Here is a 14893-nt window from a genome sequence, read left to right on the forward strand (position 1 = left end):
AATGGGGAGCTTTTTGTGCAATCTACGTTTTAAAAAGTATTTACCATTGTAAGCGTCTTTTTTCTTAACTTTTTAAAAGCTTGGACAGCACAATGCCTGCCATGTTAAATTGTTTCCTTCAGAAGTCATTGGCAGTCACAATTGTATTGAAGTGGCTTTGAAGGCTGGGCTGAACAGAGAGATAAATAATAGTTACATTTTTAGTTTGTGCATTATCATATTGCTCTAATTCAGCTTAATGAGTCAATTATCCACTTACAGAAATTAATTACAAAACAGATTCTAAAAGTGTCCAGGATGGGTTCTGTCAAGCCAGCTTTATGCTGTGGGATGTGATGAGTGATGCTGATCCTCTCTCCATCTCTGTGCCTGTAAACTCCTTTCCTTGGGATAGAGGTGCTGAGAGTGGAAAACTTCAGTCTTGGACTGCAGTACAAAACCTTCTGTCAGTCTGTTGTACTTCATATTCAGCTTCACCTTGATTAAAAGCGGGCTTGAGAACATCAACCACTTCTTGGGGAAAAAATTCTGGGAGGGGTTTGGAGCTAATTCAGCTGCAGCACTGAGGAAGAGCTCGCTGTCATTCTGCTCACAGAGAGGATTTACTGCAGGGATGCTGATCTGTAAGACATGAACTGCCTGTCTGTTGCAATGGTGCGTCTCATGTCAAGGGATTGGGATGCAATAGATCAGAGTTAAATTAAAACACATTTCATGTATTTATAAATGAGCAGTGGTATCCATTTTCCTGCTTTGGTGAACCTGACACATATGAATGTACAAACTTCAGTCCCTGGTGGTTGGTGTTATTTTAATAGTAAGTGAAAAGCCCAGAGAGTATAAATTGCTTGTGTTTCTCCATGACAAAACTGGATTATATAAACCTGAAAGGAAACACTGTACTCGGCAGAATAAAACTTATTCATGAATTGCCTGTTAATCTTTCAACATTTACACTGCTTGAAGTTTGGGTTGGTTTTTTGGTGGGTTTTGGTTTGGTTTGTTTTTTCTGATTTGGGATTTGTTTCTTGCTATCAGAAAGATAACAGAAATTAAGCACTGAATTGATTATTTGAGCATTTAGAGGCTGAATCGTGCATTGCCATGAATGCTGTGATCTTTAGAGGCACTGACAGCTTTCCCTCTGGCTGTTAACATGTCTGCTTTATACAACACAAATGTCAACATCACTACTCCTCTAATTAGAGCAGTAGGTCAAACAGTGTCTTTGTCTGTGGAGGAGCCCGAGCCATTAGCCATGTTAAGAAGAAGCTCCTTTGTTAAGCTTGATTTATGTTTCTGAGGTTTGTTTTATCCTGTGGCAGCCTACAAACGCTGTTTTCAGAGTGGGGCATTTTTGCTGACTGCAGAAAGAGAAATACACAGAAGAGATTGTCCCTCCACTGATTCAGCCTCCGCCTGAGCTGCAAAGCAAGCCCTCCCCAGCAATCCCAGCTCGCCACCGGTCTGGCCTGTGTGTGAGAATGCATTGCTTTAGTTTTATTCAAACACAAGATACGCAGCTTTCCAGAGAGTTTAAATTATAATAGTACTGTAAGCTGCAGAAGGCTATAAAAGGAGAGAAGTATAGTGTTATCCCTTAAAACTGACGCAAAGAAAAATTGCCATCGTCCTTGTTTGGGTTCTCTGCTGGAGGCACCAGTTTGGTTTTGCCTTTTCTGATTCGTTTTTAAGTAGGATTTAGCATAATTTCCATAATGATAAATCTTCCATTTAAGATCAAGAAAATAGAGTTGTCTGTCTTGAATATTCAAAAAATATGACTGGTATTTGCAGATCATCCCATTTGTTTTTCTGATGTCTTTGATTGCATCTCTTCCAATGCAATACACATCTCACAAAACTGAAATAGCATTATGGAAATATATAGAAAATTACTTCAAAATAAAATATGGGTTAAATATTTTTATTTTAATTTTTTAAAAAATATTATTTTTTTATTTAAATCTATTTTTAATAAACTGATTTCTTTTTTATAACACTTTTTGTCTCTGTGATCTTGGGTTTTAGTGGATAAGTAGTTGGTGAATCTCCAGTGGAAATTCTCAGATTTCAGAACAGCAGGATTTTTCCTTAGAGTAATTAATAGTCAAATAAGCTAACACTGGCATGAGCTACTGTATATGCTTTAATTCATCTTGTTGTTTCTCTGGAAGGGAAGTGCCAGCAGTGGAGAGGAGATCACAGCAATGTTTCCTCCTCAGAGACAAGCACATTGAAGAGCTGTGCCAAGCAAAGATGGACAGTAAACGCTTTGGGTATTGTTTCCCTGTGTTTTGTTCTCGTTAGCATTTGGCACAGCCACTTGTGCTTCCTTTCTCCTGCCCATTTCCCTACAATGCCATGTGCCACCACGCAGATCAGGGTGGTGAGAGTGACTCCTTACAGATGAAATATTCATTTGCCTCTACCCTCTGGCAAACCTGGAGCACATGGAGAGCATAAGGGACAGTATTCCATCATCCCTCCTCTAACCCACCCTGAGCACACACTATGCCTAAAGCCTTGTGACACTGGTGGGCACTGTGGGCATTTCTTCTTTGTCTGGGGCTGCCTTGTCCAAGGGATTGCCTGTAATTGCTCCTGGGGTATGGGCTGGGATATTCTGCTTCCTCCACAGGAGAATGGTGTGGAGGGTTCTGCCTGCTGCATTCCCACTGCTGCCTGCCAAAAGCACTGCTCAAATGCTTTGCCTCTCCCAGGGTTGTCTGGGAAAGGAAACCACCTCCTGAACACCCCTGCAAGGTTCTGAAACATGCTTTTAACTAGAGAGGGGAAGGTTTATCACACTGAATTGGTAGGTGGAAACCTGAAATGGCTGAAAGTGCTTGCAGTGCTGCAGAGAAAAAAGTCCCTTCTCTCTTTCTGCTGTGCCCCCAGCGCAGCACTGACATCTCAGGGGAGTTGAAGCTCTGGAGATTTTCCGTGTGTTGAAGGATATGTGCTTTACTACCATGGCTTCTTAGGGTTTTTTCTTGGTTTGGTCTGGGTTTTTTTACATTTGCTCAGTGACTGTCATTCTGCAGAAAATTAAAGCTGTTCATTACCCCAGACAGAAGCTGTATTTGCAGATTTATGTTGCCCTTCTCTGAAGAGACAGAGCTGCTTCTGCCAAATTAGCTGCAGCAGATCTATGACCTGAAGGCTGTTCTTCAGTAGGCTGGAATTAAACCATCCAACACACATCCAACACAAACACTGCTCCTAAGATGAAGCTCAGATACAAGATACCAGGTGCCAAGTCTCTGTTGGATTTTAGAGTGTTACCTAACATATATTTAGAAATCTCAGTCTTATTGCTGAAAACCAAATGAAACTCAAATAACGGACTTGGGCTTAATTTGTTTTCATTACTGCAGCACAGACCTCTGAATTAATGATTTTCAATTAGGTTTTCGACTTTGTGTTGAATATAAAATGAAAGACTCAGGCACACTATTTCCTCTTTCCTTCTGCAGAATAAGAGTGTTCCTATATGTGCACCATTGCATTGCAGATGAAAAGCATGAAATAGTTTTGACAGTTGTGTGTGCATAAAACAAGTTTAATATGGAGATCATACATAAATATAAGTTTCTTAGTTTGCATAATAGTTTGGCTCCTAATGGCTTGGCACAATTCCTGAGGGCTGTCCTGGCCCTTGGTCAAACTGATGCTCTCTGTTCCTCTGAACAGAGAGGGTCATGGATGGCTACCAAGTTGGCCAGTAGCTTTAGGAATGAGCTGGGGAGCCTTGCTGTTTTGGAAATCTCAGGTTTCACACTGAAACACAGTGTTAGCCATGCTGCTGTACCCTGGTATTTGCTGGTAACCCTGCTCAGCAGGGAGCACTGCTCTCTCTCCTCACCCTGCAGTGCTGGCTCTCGCACAGCTCCGCGCAGTGTCTCTGAAGGCACACTTCACTGCACGCTGTGTTATGCTTTATTATAATGAGCTGGGTGCTCATTAAAGCTTCACAGTTATAAACAGAGTCGTAATTTAGCTTGAGGAGCACTGTAATATTAGTGTGGCACCTGGAAACTAACCTTGTCTCAAGCTGGGTTATGTCAAAATGTAAGGGAAGGTACTTATTTGTAACAACTGAAGTGAATGATAGAATTGCAAGTGTTTATAAAGTGTACAGATGAAAAAGGGAAGAAAAATCTAAGTCTACAAAGCCCCTCTTATTCTCTCCCAGTCATTCAGCCAGCCCTCCTCTTCCTGCCTCTTTGGTGTCATGGCTGTTCAGAGGGACTCTGCCTTCATCTCTGGTTTCAGAAAGTTTCCATTCCAGCAGAGACCTCCAGGGGTTTGCATCACACTCCCTTTTCCTTTGTTTGTTTGTATGTTTATGCAACCAACTAAATCAAGAGGCTGTTATTAATTGCTCCTGGTAAAACCATGGTCTGCCTCCCCTCTTTGGACCTACAAGTGCTGCTGTGGCAAGGAAGGGACCACCCTGCTTCCAGCCATGGGCAGAGCTCTGCTCATGGTTTCTGCTGCCCAGGGCAAAGGGGCTCCATCCACTGAGCTCCCTCTTGCATGATGTCTGTGGCCTAAGACAAACACAGACACAGTTAAAGCATGAGTCTCCTTTATGGCATCTCTTGAGATCACCCTGTGGTGATGCTAAGTTTGAAAACCCCAAAACCATCTTGAATGGGTGAGAATAGAATAGAATAGAATAGAACAGAACAGAATAGAATAGAATAGAATAGAATACAATAGAATACAATAGAATACAATACAATACAATACAATACAATACAATACAATACAATACAATACAATAGAATCACAGCAGTAATATGGAATTTGCAACAAGCCCCTGTCTTTTCTGAACCTTATGCTCATCCAGAGGCTTTTTAGTTGGCCCAGCACCTGCTAACAAAGCAAGTGTGGTACTGATGCAGCAGGGAGTGTTGGGTCCCGGAGCCATGTGGTGAGTGTGGATGTGCATGCTACTCAGTCAAAAGTATTCTGCCTATTTTCTGGAGGGGTTCTATTAAAAACTGCAGTGCCTTGAGACTCTGATCAGAGCTGGGCACTGAGCATGGCAACAGTGTGCTCAGTGCCTCAGGCATGGCACAGACCAAGAGAGCCTGCAGAGAAAGCAAGATATAGAAAACCTCTTTATCAGCATGTTTTATTCTTATTCTCAGTTTTAAAATGGTGTGAACCTAACTCTAATTGGCAGTGGAAGTGAAAGACTGAGAAGAATGAGGCATCTGGCTATGCTGGCACACCAGTTCATAGCTCTTGCTTTATTCTAGTTTCCCTTTTCTCTAATTCTGGAGCAGGTGGGACAAGTACTAAAGAGCAAAACACCTCTATCCAGAAAAGCTATGTAGAGGGATAGAAAACCAGGCAAATGATGCAGAGCCCACTAGCTATGTAACACCAAGCTGGGAGCTGGAAACCATTCCCTGTGTAGGTCACCATACCATCAGAGTGAGGAAGGGAAGTTCTGTTTTCACTTATCATGTATTTCAGGGGAGTGTTCCCTGAATCCGTGGTCTGATTTCCAGCTGTGGTTGTATTACCAAGTGAATTAGGACCATGGTCTTGGTGTTAGAAGCCAGTTAGCCCAAGCAGAAAGAGATGAGACAGGTAGCAAAGGTAGAAATATTGAGGAAGAAAGGTTCATGGCAAAAAGTGCAGTCAGTTCTAAGGAAAATGCTTCTTTAAAGCTTATGCTCCCTAACCCAGTTCCAGTGCCCTTCATGGGAACATGAGCTGGATTTGACTGGGGCTCTCAGAGGTCAGTGCTTTATCCACTAAGCTGCAACTGCCCAAACTGAGTACAGCCCAAGAGACAATTGGGAGCTTTGCCTGGTTTCTGTTCTGTTTGTGCTTTGGGGAGTTGTTTTCAGCAGACCAAATAACACTGCAACATTGCTCAGCTGATGACACACCAGTTATAAAGTTCACTGTGAGGGATCTTGCTGTGAACTGACTGAAAGGTTCTGTATCAGTTTTGATTTTGATAAGCCCTTCGTGGCCTAGGGAGAAGCCAGGGTATGATGTAGGGCAAGACAACCAAAGCTATGGCAATTTATTAAATCTTTCAAAACTCTTGTGTTGTTTTGGGTTTTTTTAATTAACAATTTAATCATAATATGGCTTTGAATGCTGCTTTCTATATTCTTGTTGGGGCTGAAAATAATGTTTGATGCACTTGAAAGAGGGATTTGCCTTTTGATCCCACTTGGCTGTAGTTGTTAGCATTACTGTTGGGGCTGGGCTGCCTTCACATTGGCTCAATGGAAGATGCACTGCAGGTGTTACCTTACTCCCTAGAAATCCTCCATGACCTTACCTGAGTCTTGAATTTGTGTTCCTGGGAGATGGTGGAGCTGTAGAAGGTTCAGAAAGCCATTAAAAGAAGAGGGGAGCTGAGTTACTACTGAAACTTTCCCCATTCTCTGTGTCCTTTCTCTGGTGTCCTTTCTGTAATTTGTTGACTTGTGAGTGATTTTAATTTCTCTTTTTATTTTTTCCCAAAAACATTGTATCAGCAATGCAAAAAGACAGTTTTAAAGATTTCAGTTCTGTTATAATAAACCCAGGGCATTGTTATGAAAAGCATGTGTTGACACAGACAGAGGCTGTTGAACATTCCCACTCCGTCTAATGGCTCAAGGACTAAATGTTTATGTTAAACTTTGGATGGAAGGGCTACCTTTTGACAAGTCTGAAGTGCTGACAAAACCCCTACGTGTTTTAGACAGTGAAAAAAATGCCAGACAACTGGAAAGTTGTACTTTTGGAAAAAGTCTGTAAGTCTGATGCTGATTTTGAAAGGAGCTGTGCATGCCATTGTGGAGGGTTTGGTGTCATCAGATGGACAATCTGGTGAGGGTATCAGTGGAGCTGAGCAGCGATTCTTTGGGAGACCCTCCCTACCAACCTGTCTTTAGTTTGCTCTCCTAAGAAATTAAGGTTTAAGCAGTTGCTTCACCTCTGTCTGCCCATCCTCTTCCTTCTCTCTACCACCATCCCAGTAGCTGACCAGGGGATTCAGAAGTGTCAGCCTAGTTTGACAGAGGATGGTTTATCACACCAAATGGATGGAGAGGGATTCAATCTGGTGTCCTTTGGTTTATTTTTACTAAAATAATCTGAAAATTACTTTTGTGAAATTTAGGAGGCATCCTCCCACACTGATTGCCACAAATAATACAGATTTTTTAGAAGAGTTTATTAGCATCTGGTGTCTTTTTATGCCCAACTTGAAGAGAGTTTCACCTTTTCCATGATGGAACACTACAAACAGTCAGATCTGCAATGCTCACTTTTTATCAGAAGGAAGATACTTAATCCAAATCAACACTATGACTCAGTTGTGCAGCTTGTTGTTTGGGCCCAGTAATGATTTGTTATTCTTCCCAGCTAAAGTGTATCTGCAAATATCGGGGCCACATTCATTGTCCATCATTACAAACACTGGATTTAAGACAGGGCTTCAACACACTAGTAAAATTTACCTTGTTCTACTGCCTGACTGATGACACAGATGATATAAAAGATAAGTTTCTGCTGCAGCTGGAATGGCTAATTGCTAATAGGAATTTTACCACCAACTTCAGTAAGGATAAAGCAAGTATTGATTAATGCAAAACGACCTCAGTGTCCTGTTAAATGCTCTAAGGGATTATTGGAAGACATGAAAAAATGTGGAAAGAATATGGATGCTTTACAGTTGTTACAGGAGAGAGCTTCCCTGCATGTGTGCACCACGTTGTGTTACATGGCAGTGAAAGGTGTGGTGAGTTGACAGGAGAAACTTTTGACTGCACCCATTCCACATTCAGGGATCCTTCTGCAAGGTGAAGTGTCCCTGTGCCTATAAGTCAGCTGTTATTTCCAAGCTGTCCTATTCCAAGAAATGTAAATATCAGAAACAAGGCCAGTCTTTCTTCATCTTGGTGTCAACCTAGCCTTCTGGAGCCTGCACATCCCTTACTTTTAGAGATGGAGTTGCTGTCTTGAAAAGCTCTTTCCCTATGAATATCAAATATGATATGACCTGAACATCAGACAGGCACATGCCTTTAGAGAACTGCAAGTGATAAAAATAGTCATGTGTGATTTCTGATGGGTTTTTGGTCAGCTGGTTCCCCTCCAGTCTCCTAAGCTGTGTTTACATGCCTTCTCTTTACTCCAGCATCCCTTACATTAGAAAACCTCTCCTTGTTTTCACATCTGCTGGGCTGTACCCCACCCACCCGTGTGCCTCTGAAAGTCTTGTGACAGAAACCCTTCCACAGGCTTATGGTGCCCACAAGATGGGATGGAGGTGTCTCATGATACAAGATAACTTATCTTTTCAGTAAAACATGATGCTTGAATTGCATTTCTTAACAGTGGGTAGCATTAAATAGCTGAGGTAGGTACCAGAACTGAGGCAGTGCTGGTTTTGAGTGAAAAGCTCCTAGTCTTCCTTCGGGACTACTGTGAATTTGGTATTTCTTGTTTCAAATACAAACCCCAGGAATTTACATTGACCACCCCATAAATCAAGAGCTACAAAAAATGTAATGTAGGCAGTTGAAAGGACCGCTGCCTACAGCTGCTAAAACCACTCATCATGTTTACTAAAGTTTAAGGAAAAATGCAAGCTGAAGGTGAAAATACATCAGCTGTGGAGCAATGTTGGGGGATAGCATATGCTTGATGACATAAATATGAGAATGTTTTTCAGCTGATACCTCAAGTAAGTTTATATTTACACTCAGAGCATGTCTAATGGTTCTTTAGATCAAGGGCATTGCCAAGCTTTAACATAAAAAAAGGTTATGTTGAAAAGCTAAGTACCCCCCCTTAAAATCTGAAGTACAGAAGAGGGTTTGCAACACTGTAAATCCCAGCTTCTGGGGAAGAAAGGAGATGGTATGGCTCAGCTGAGGTGGGAACAGTCACTGCTCTTTGCTGCTGGAGCAGGTGTGGGTGGTGTGGCTGGTGCTAGCTATAGGTACAGAGGTGCCTTCTGCTTTCAGCAGGGAGATGCCCATGCTGGTGGCTGCAGTAAGACTGCTGACACGGAGCCTTAGAAGATACAGCCCTTGGTACCACCAGCTGCCATGAAACAATGTGGAAATGTTTGTTTAATAAGGACTGCAAAATGTCCCCGGCACTCAGGACTCTTAAGTACTTTCATCATTTCAGAGGAACTTTTCCTGGCAGACTTTGATCATATTAAATAGATTCCCCATGATATCATAATGCTCCATTTGTTATAAATGTGCTGATTTGCGGATGTGCAATTAGCTGACTCAAGCAAAAAAGCATTATAGATACCCTGTGTATGAAGTGGCAGTTTATTTCTCTCCATATGGTCTATAACTTGTTCCATGCTGCTTACCGTGGGGTCTGGGCTTGCTGCCCACTGCTCATCACAGTTTATAGAGAGGAAAATTGAAGGCAGCCATGGAGTTAATTCTTTGCAATACAGTTATTTCCTTAAGGCAATACCTAAGCTGTTTGCATCAGCCAAAACATCCCCTTGGAAGCAGGTGAGTCCTGGCTGTTCCCTCTGCGGAGTGAGGCTGAGATGAAATCATCTTAGCAAAGGGCACTGCATGACTTGAGAGCCAGAGGCTTCCCAGAAGGAAAAAATAGGGCTTCCCAAATCCTGCAGAACTCATGGCCTTTAAAAGATTTCTTTTCCTGCTGTATGTTTATTTATCACTACCTGAATGGATCTATACAAAGGGCTAAACCTAGTTCCTCTTTAAGTCCAGGGAAAGACTTCCTTGGGCCTCAGCAGTGATGGAATTGCATCCTAAATTTATATCCCCAAAAAGACTAAATTGTAAAATATGCTCAGTGCAGGATCAATTATTTTGTTGTCGAAGTGGCGGCTGGCACCTCACCTCACTGCGCATTTTTAACTCTTCTAATAGTAAATAAGTATATTTTATTCTGCTTTCTCTCTTGCTCTTTTCAAATGAGTGGGGAGCATGGAAAATAAAGAGATTTGGGAGAGCAAGAGCATACGTTAACATACAGGGTTAAACTTTCTGAGGACAAGGAATTTTTTTTGCCTCATCAGCATGTTTAACAGTTGCAAATCTCAGTGTATGAGGAAATGTCTTACATTCAAGGACTATTAACAGCTGTGAAATTAGATTTACAAATCTGAATATATAACTGCATATTTTATATGCTGTTGCATATCATTTGTGCATATATTCATGAAACTGTCTTGTAGTTTATGAAATTTAAGTGTACCATTTCAGTGGGAACTTCCAGATTTCTTAATCACAAAGTCATTAAATGAAAGACTTGCCATATGCAAATTTTGAAATTTGTGCAATATAACATGATGCCTTTTGAGGATAACACAGAATGAAACCCAACAGATACAGAAGTATAAATAGTTATTCGGAAGGTCTGAAACATGCTTATTAAGAAAAAAAATATTTTAATCATATCTACCTTCAAATAACTCTTAGGTGGGTGCAGTTTTATATTATGATTGTGATTCTTATTTTTTAAATAGTATAAGCAACACATTCTACAGTGCTTCATTTCATTCTTAAAAATAGCCTGGGTTTTGTGTTTGGAGATGAGTCATTTTGAGGCTGAGGCACTCACCTTTCTGGCTCAGCCTATAGCTCTAAGGATTGAAAATATGTAACATTATTGTCTTATGCAAATCACCATTCATCTGGCAATAAAACTCTCCAAAAGAAAGCAAATACAAGACTTGAGAGTCTTTGGAACATGAAAGCTGAGTATATGGCCAGCAGACATGCTCCTTGGAAACCTATGGGAATATTCATTTAATTGCAACTAAAGCCTCGCTTCTGTGTTTAGGAATCCTGATCTGCTCACACAGATCTCAACACATGACTGAAATAATCTGTTTATCCAGCATATGGTTCTTTGTGAGGACTGGATAGAAGTCAGCTACTCGGTCTTATGTGTCATTTGTCACAGAGTGCTGTGTCCTTCTAAGTGCTCCCTTTCTAGTCCAGGGCCATGGAGGCATTTTAGCAATGCAGAGAGGTGATTAGAGGCACTTCTGCTGGAATGTATGCTGTGGTGCTTAATGAAATTAATTTGGCTTATGACAGGGGCATGGAAAGGCAGCCCTGGGCTTTGTCCTGCTCACTGTCACTATTTCCTGGGGTGACATTGGATGTATCAGTAGTGACCTGCTCTTTGCTGTGCTTTCAGCATGCATGGTGCTAGCAGGAGTGGGGAGGCTGGGGTTTCCAGGTGTGATCAAAGGTGTTTGTTCAGGAGAACCAAATCTTTAGGGTTTTCTAGCTGATATTATTGCAGATGATATTTGCATGTAAGGAGAATAATATCTGTTTGGTTTAACAGGGAAACTATTCTATCTCATAAGTGCTGTCCCCTTCCCCCCAAATCAGTGACCAATATCCATCTCAGACACATGACATCAGAGAAATAAAAGGGCTCCTCAGATCTTTGCTTAGTCCATCTTCCTGTACCCTTCTGCCTAGAACAGTGGAGCCAGTATGGCTGATCAGAGCCATTAGTGATTTGTGTCCATACTTACTTGGAGATGCATTTTTCAGGTAAAGTCCTTTTCTAATACATTCAGTAAAGTACTGCTTTCACTAACACTACAATTATAGTCTAAGCAGTGTGTGAGCTATGCAGAGGAACTGACCCCAAATAATGTTGAATTTTAAATTAAGTTCATGAAAAGCAGGATTTTTTTGAATGAAACAAGGTAGTGCCCAACATCCACACAGATCTCAAAGCAGAAAGATGTGATGTCAGGAAAGTGATAATAAAATTCTTCATTAAACAGAAAAAATGAAAAAAAAAAACCGATAAAAAAAGGCACTACAGAAAAAGCTGTGCTTAAATGTCAGTGAGAACTTTCATTATTGTTGGCTTTTAAACTCCCCCCATTAGAAAACTGAAACACTTCAGTCATACAGAGATTTTCTGCAGAGGAACCGGAAGGAGCAGCTGAGCAGGCGATGTGCTACCAACTGCGAGAGCAGCCAGATTTTGACACCCATGTTTTCACTAGGTGCCATTTCAGCAGCAGTTTCTGTAGGTCTTTCAGTTGGACCATGAAAGTAATCTCTCAACAGGAAAAATAGTGAGGGTGAAAAGCTCTCCGCTCCCCTGCTTAGGTGGAGTGGCATTTGCAGCCCTTGCTCCACAGCTGAAACTGCGCTGAAGGGTTTGTGTAGCTGGTGTGCCTTGCCAAATTCAGCCTATTTCTTACACATCTCTCTTTTTGCTATATTGAACAGGGATCTAAGGTTTTTAAATGTGTGTTGCACTCTGAAAGCACTGCAAGGACGTCAGGAATCGTGTGATCTCCTGAGGTCTCCAAAGAGCTCTGCAGGTTTTGCTCTCATTAGTGGAGACTTCAGAGCCTCTGGTGCTGCCTCCCAGAGAAAGTCTGTGTGCCTCCATGGTCAAATAATGGCTTCTGACGGTGTTTCCAGCAGTTCCTCAAGAGATGAGAAGCTCTGCAGTTTGTGGGGTGCTTTGGGAAGTTACCTTGTGTCTGTACCCCGTGTCCTCTGCTCCAGGTCAAGTTGGACAGATGTGCAGAAGGCATCTAAGTAGGTGAGAGAGGTAAAATTTGCACTGTGCCGTGCCAGTTAGAGTTTTGGGCTGGGGCTGGAGCTCAGCAGGATGCCAGGTTGGCTGCCAGGTGGTGCAGGGCCCTTGGTACCACTGGGGCCCCTGGGTTTTGTTCTGCGCTGTGTAAACACCTGTGCCATAAATGGATAACAGCAATATTTTTTTTTTCTGAGTCTGAGCTTTATTTGTTTTTGCTTTTTCTTGGACAGTGAACCTGTGCCTCGAGAAAATATCCATTCCTCCAATGAGGCAACAACGGCACATCTAAATCTTTATCTTGTTTCTACTTCTGCTGAGTAAAGCAGCTATAAGAAATAATACATTTCTTCTTTAAAGTCCCTTCCCCGCCCCTGCTGTATAAGTGTTACTTCCTGCTCTCCTGCTCTCTCAATAGCGCTTCCCTTTCCTGTTTTGGTTATAAGCTTTCATAGGGACTCTTGGCTTGTCTCCCTGCCAAATTTGTCTTCTGCTCAGGTGAAATAGACTATTTGGATTTGAGCACACGTGCTGGCTTTGAGCGTGTACCTCTGTGGGATTGCCTGACCAGGTCCTCCTCCATGGCAGGCACGTAAGTATCTGGGGATTGTGCCTGTTGGCAGGGAGTTTGTTGACCAGAATTAATGTGGCTGGATGTGAAGGGGAACACGTATTGTGATAAACACAGAAGGTTTGTGTTTTGGTTATGGCCTGGTAGGATAATTTATAACTGTATAAAATGGTAATTAAGCTTTCATGGCAATGCTATATTAATATGCATCCCCTGGCAGTGGGGGAGAAGCTGACTTGATGAAGCGAGCGTTTCTTCATTCCTGATCTGCCTCCATCAGCTCAAAGGGAATTGTCACAGGTTTATTTACATTTCTTCTGGGATTGAAGGGAAACCAAGGCAAAGTAATGCCAGCTTTCATGAAAGATCTTTATGTTGATTTCCTCTATTCACTTACGAGTCTGCCTTTCCTGGTCATTAGTTATGATTATGATCTTTCAAAGCCTTTATTTAAGGAATTGTTCTCCTGAAACACAGATATGGTTGGCCCATGAGTGAGAGACCTCAGTCATGTATTTTCATTTGACAGTTTAGTTTTGGGTTTTGCATAATTCATATATTACACGATTAGGTACTTCTTGTTTTTATTTCTGTAATTTAAGGGGGAAGGGAACTAGTTTATATTAATAGCAACCTAATCCAGTCGAGTTGCTTTTCTACTGTTTTTGTCTAATTGAGTTCCTGGTGTTTCTCCAGGCCATTTACTTGACTCATTTTTAGGAACTTCTAAGCATTTACTTGGTATTTACATTTAGGAATTCCCAAAGTGTGTCTTCAAGGTGGTATATAAAATCTGAAAGTGAACCACACCACACAGAAAGAAATTTTTCATGATTCAAAGCACTAATGGAGCAGTGAAGTTCCTCCATTAGGAGACTCCATTAGCAGTGAGTTGTTGGATCTTGGAAGGAAAAGTTTCCTGGAGCATGGTCTGGCAGCAATGCCCAGCAGCAATGGCACTTCCCTTAATCACACCACTTCCTCAGTGAAGGGCCTTTTGCAAAGCAGATCTCTTTAAACAATTCTCCACATGCTGAGTTGAGATGCTGATAACTGGAGTTCCCCTTAGAGTCATTTGAATTCTTATGCTTCGGTTTGCAAAACCTACCAGAAGAGGGATGGGTTAAAATTAACAACACTGCATGGTTTAAAAATCTCAGCAACATAAACTAAGCAGATGTGCTGGCTTACAAGGGCATCAATCTGTGGCCTCTCTGCTGGCCCCAAATCTCCACTGATTGGCAGATGTGCTGTTTAAGTGCCGTGGTGGGCACGGAGAGGTCAGGGCTCTCCACAGACCTGGCAGTGCTGAGGACTGAGCTGTTTGGGACTGACAATCAGACCCAGGTGAAATATCTGTTATGCTGCAGTGGTGTTTTGCATACTGTGTAATTTTTTTGTATTTATACTCACTTTTCCCATGCTCAAGAGCATTGAGAGGTGACAGAAGGTCATGTCAGGATTGTGTGCGTGTTCCCAAATTTAGCAACTCATCTGCCAAAGTCCTGGCTCAGTGTGCAACCTGGGTGCCTCATCTCTGTCTCTTCTCTGGTGTCCAGTTGATATGTCTGCTGTGGGTATCTGCAGCAGATACTGGACAAGGCAGTTCCCACTGGGTATGCCAATGTAGTAAGGGAGAGTTCAAAATTAATGTCTTATTTCTAACAGTAACTTTTGGATATTGTTCCTTATGGAGGTGAACTGGTGTTCATCTTACTCTTGATAGCACTGTAAGTACCAGTATTTCCATTTCCTGCT

At 41.9% G+C, this 14893-nt stretch overlaps 1 protein-coding gene across 9 annotated transcripts in view; it reads left to right on the forward strand.

Annotated features, from left to right (window-relative positions):
- The window catches only part of EVL (Enah/Vasp-like), a 142072-nt gene that overhangs the window by 52078 nt on the left and 75101 nt on the right, over positions 1 to 14893 (forward strand). Inside the window, exon 1 of one of the 9 annotated variants that reach the window (XM_086895073.1) lies at positions 12978 to 13156. The exons of 7 other annotated variants lie outside the window; for them this stretch is intronic. In XM_086895073.1, the coding sequence (XP_086751199.1) occupies positions 13146 to 13156 (11 nt within the window). In that variant the 5' untranslated portion in view covers positions 12978 to 13145. Of the gene's footprint in view, positions 1 to 12977; positions 13157 to 14893 lie in introns of those variants that run through there. One more of the 9 variants, XM_086895075.1, reaches the window with a different exon arrangement.

Source organism: Cyanistes caeruleus, chromosome 6 (genome assembly GCF_971803275.1).
Source record: "Cyanistes caeruleus chromosome 6, bCyaCae1.hap1.1, whole genome shotgun sequence".
Taxonomy (NCBI): domain Eukaryota; kingdom Metazoa; phylum Chordata; class Aves; order Passeriformes; family Paridae; genus Cyanistes; species Cyanistes caeruleus.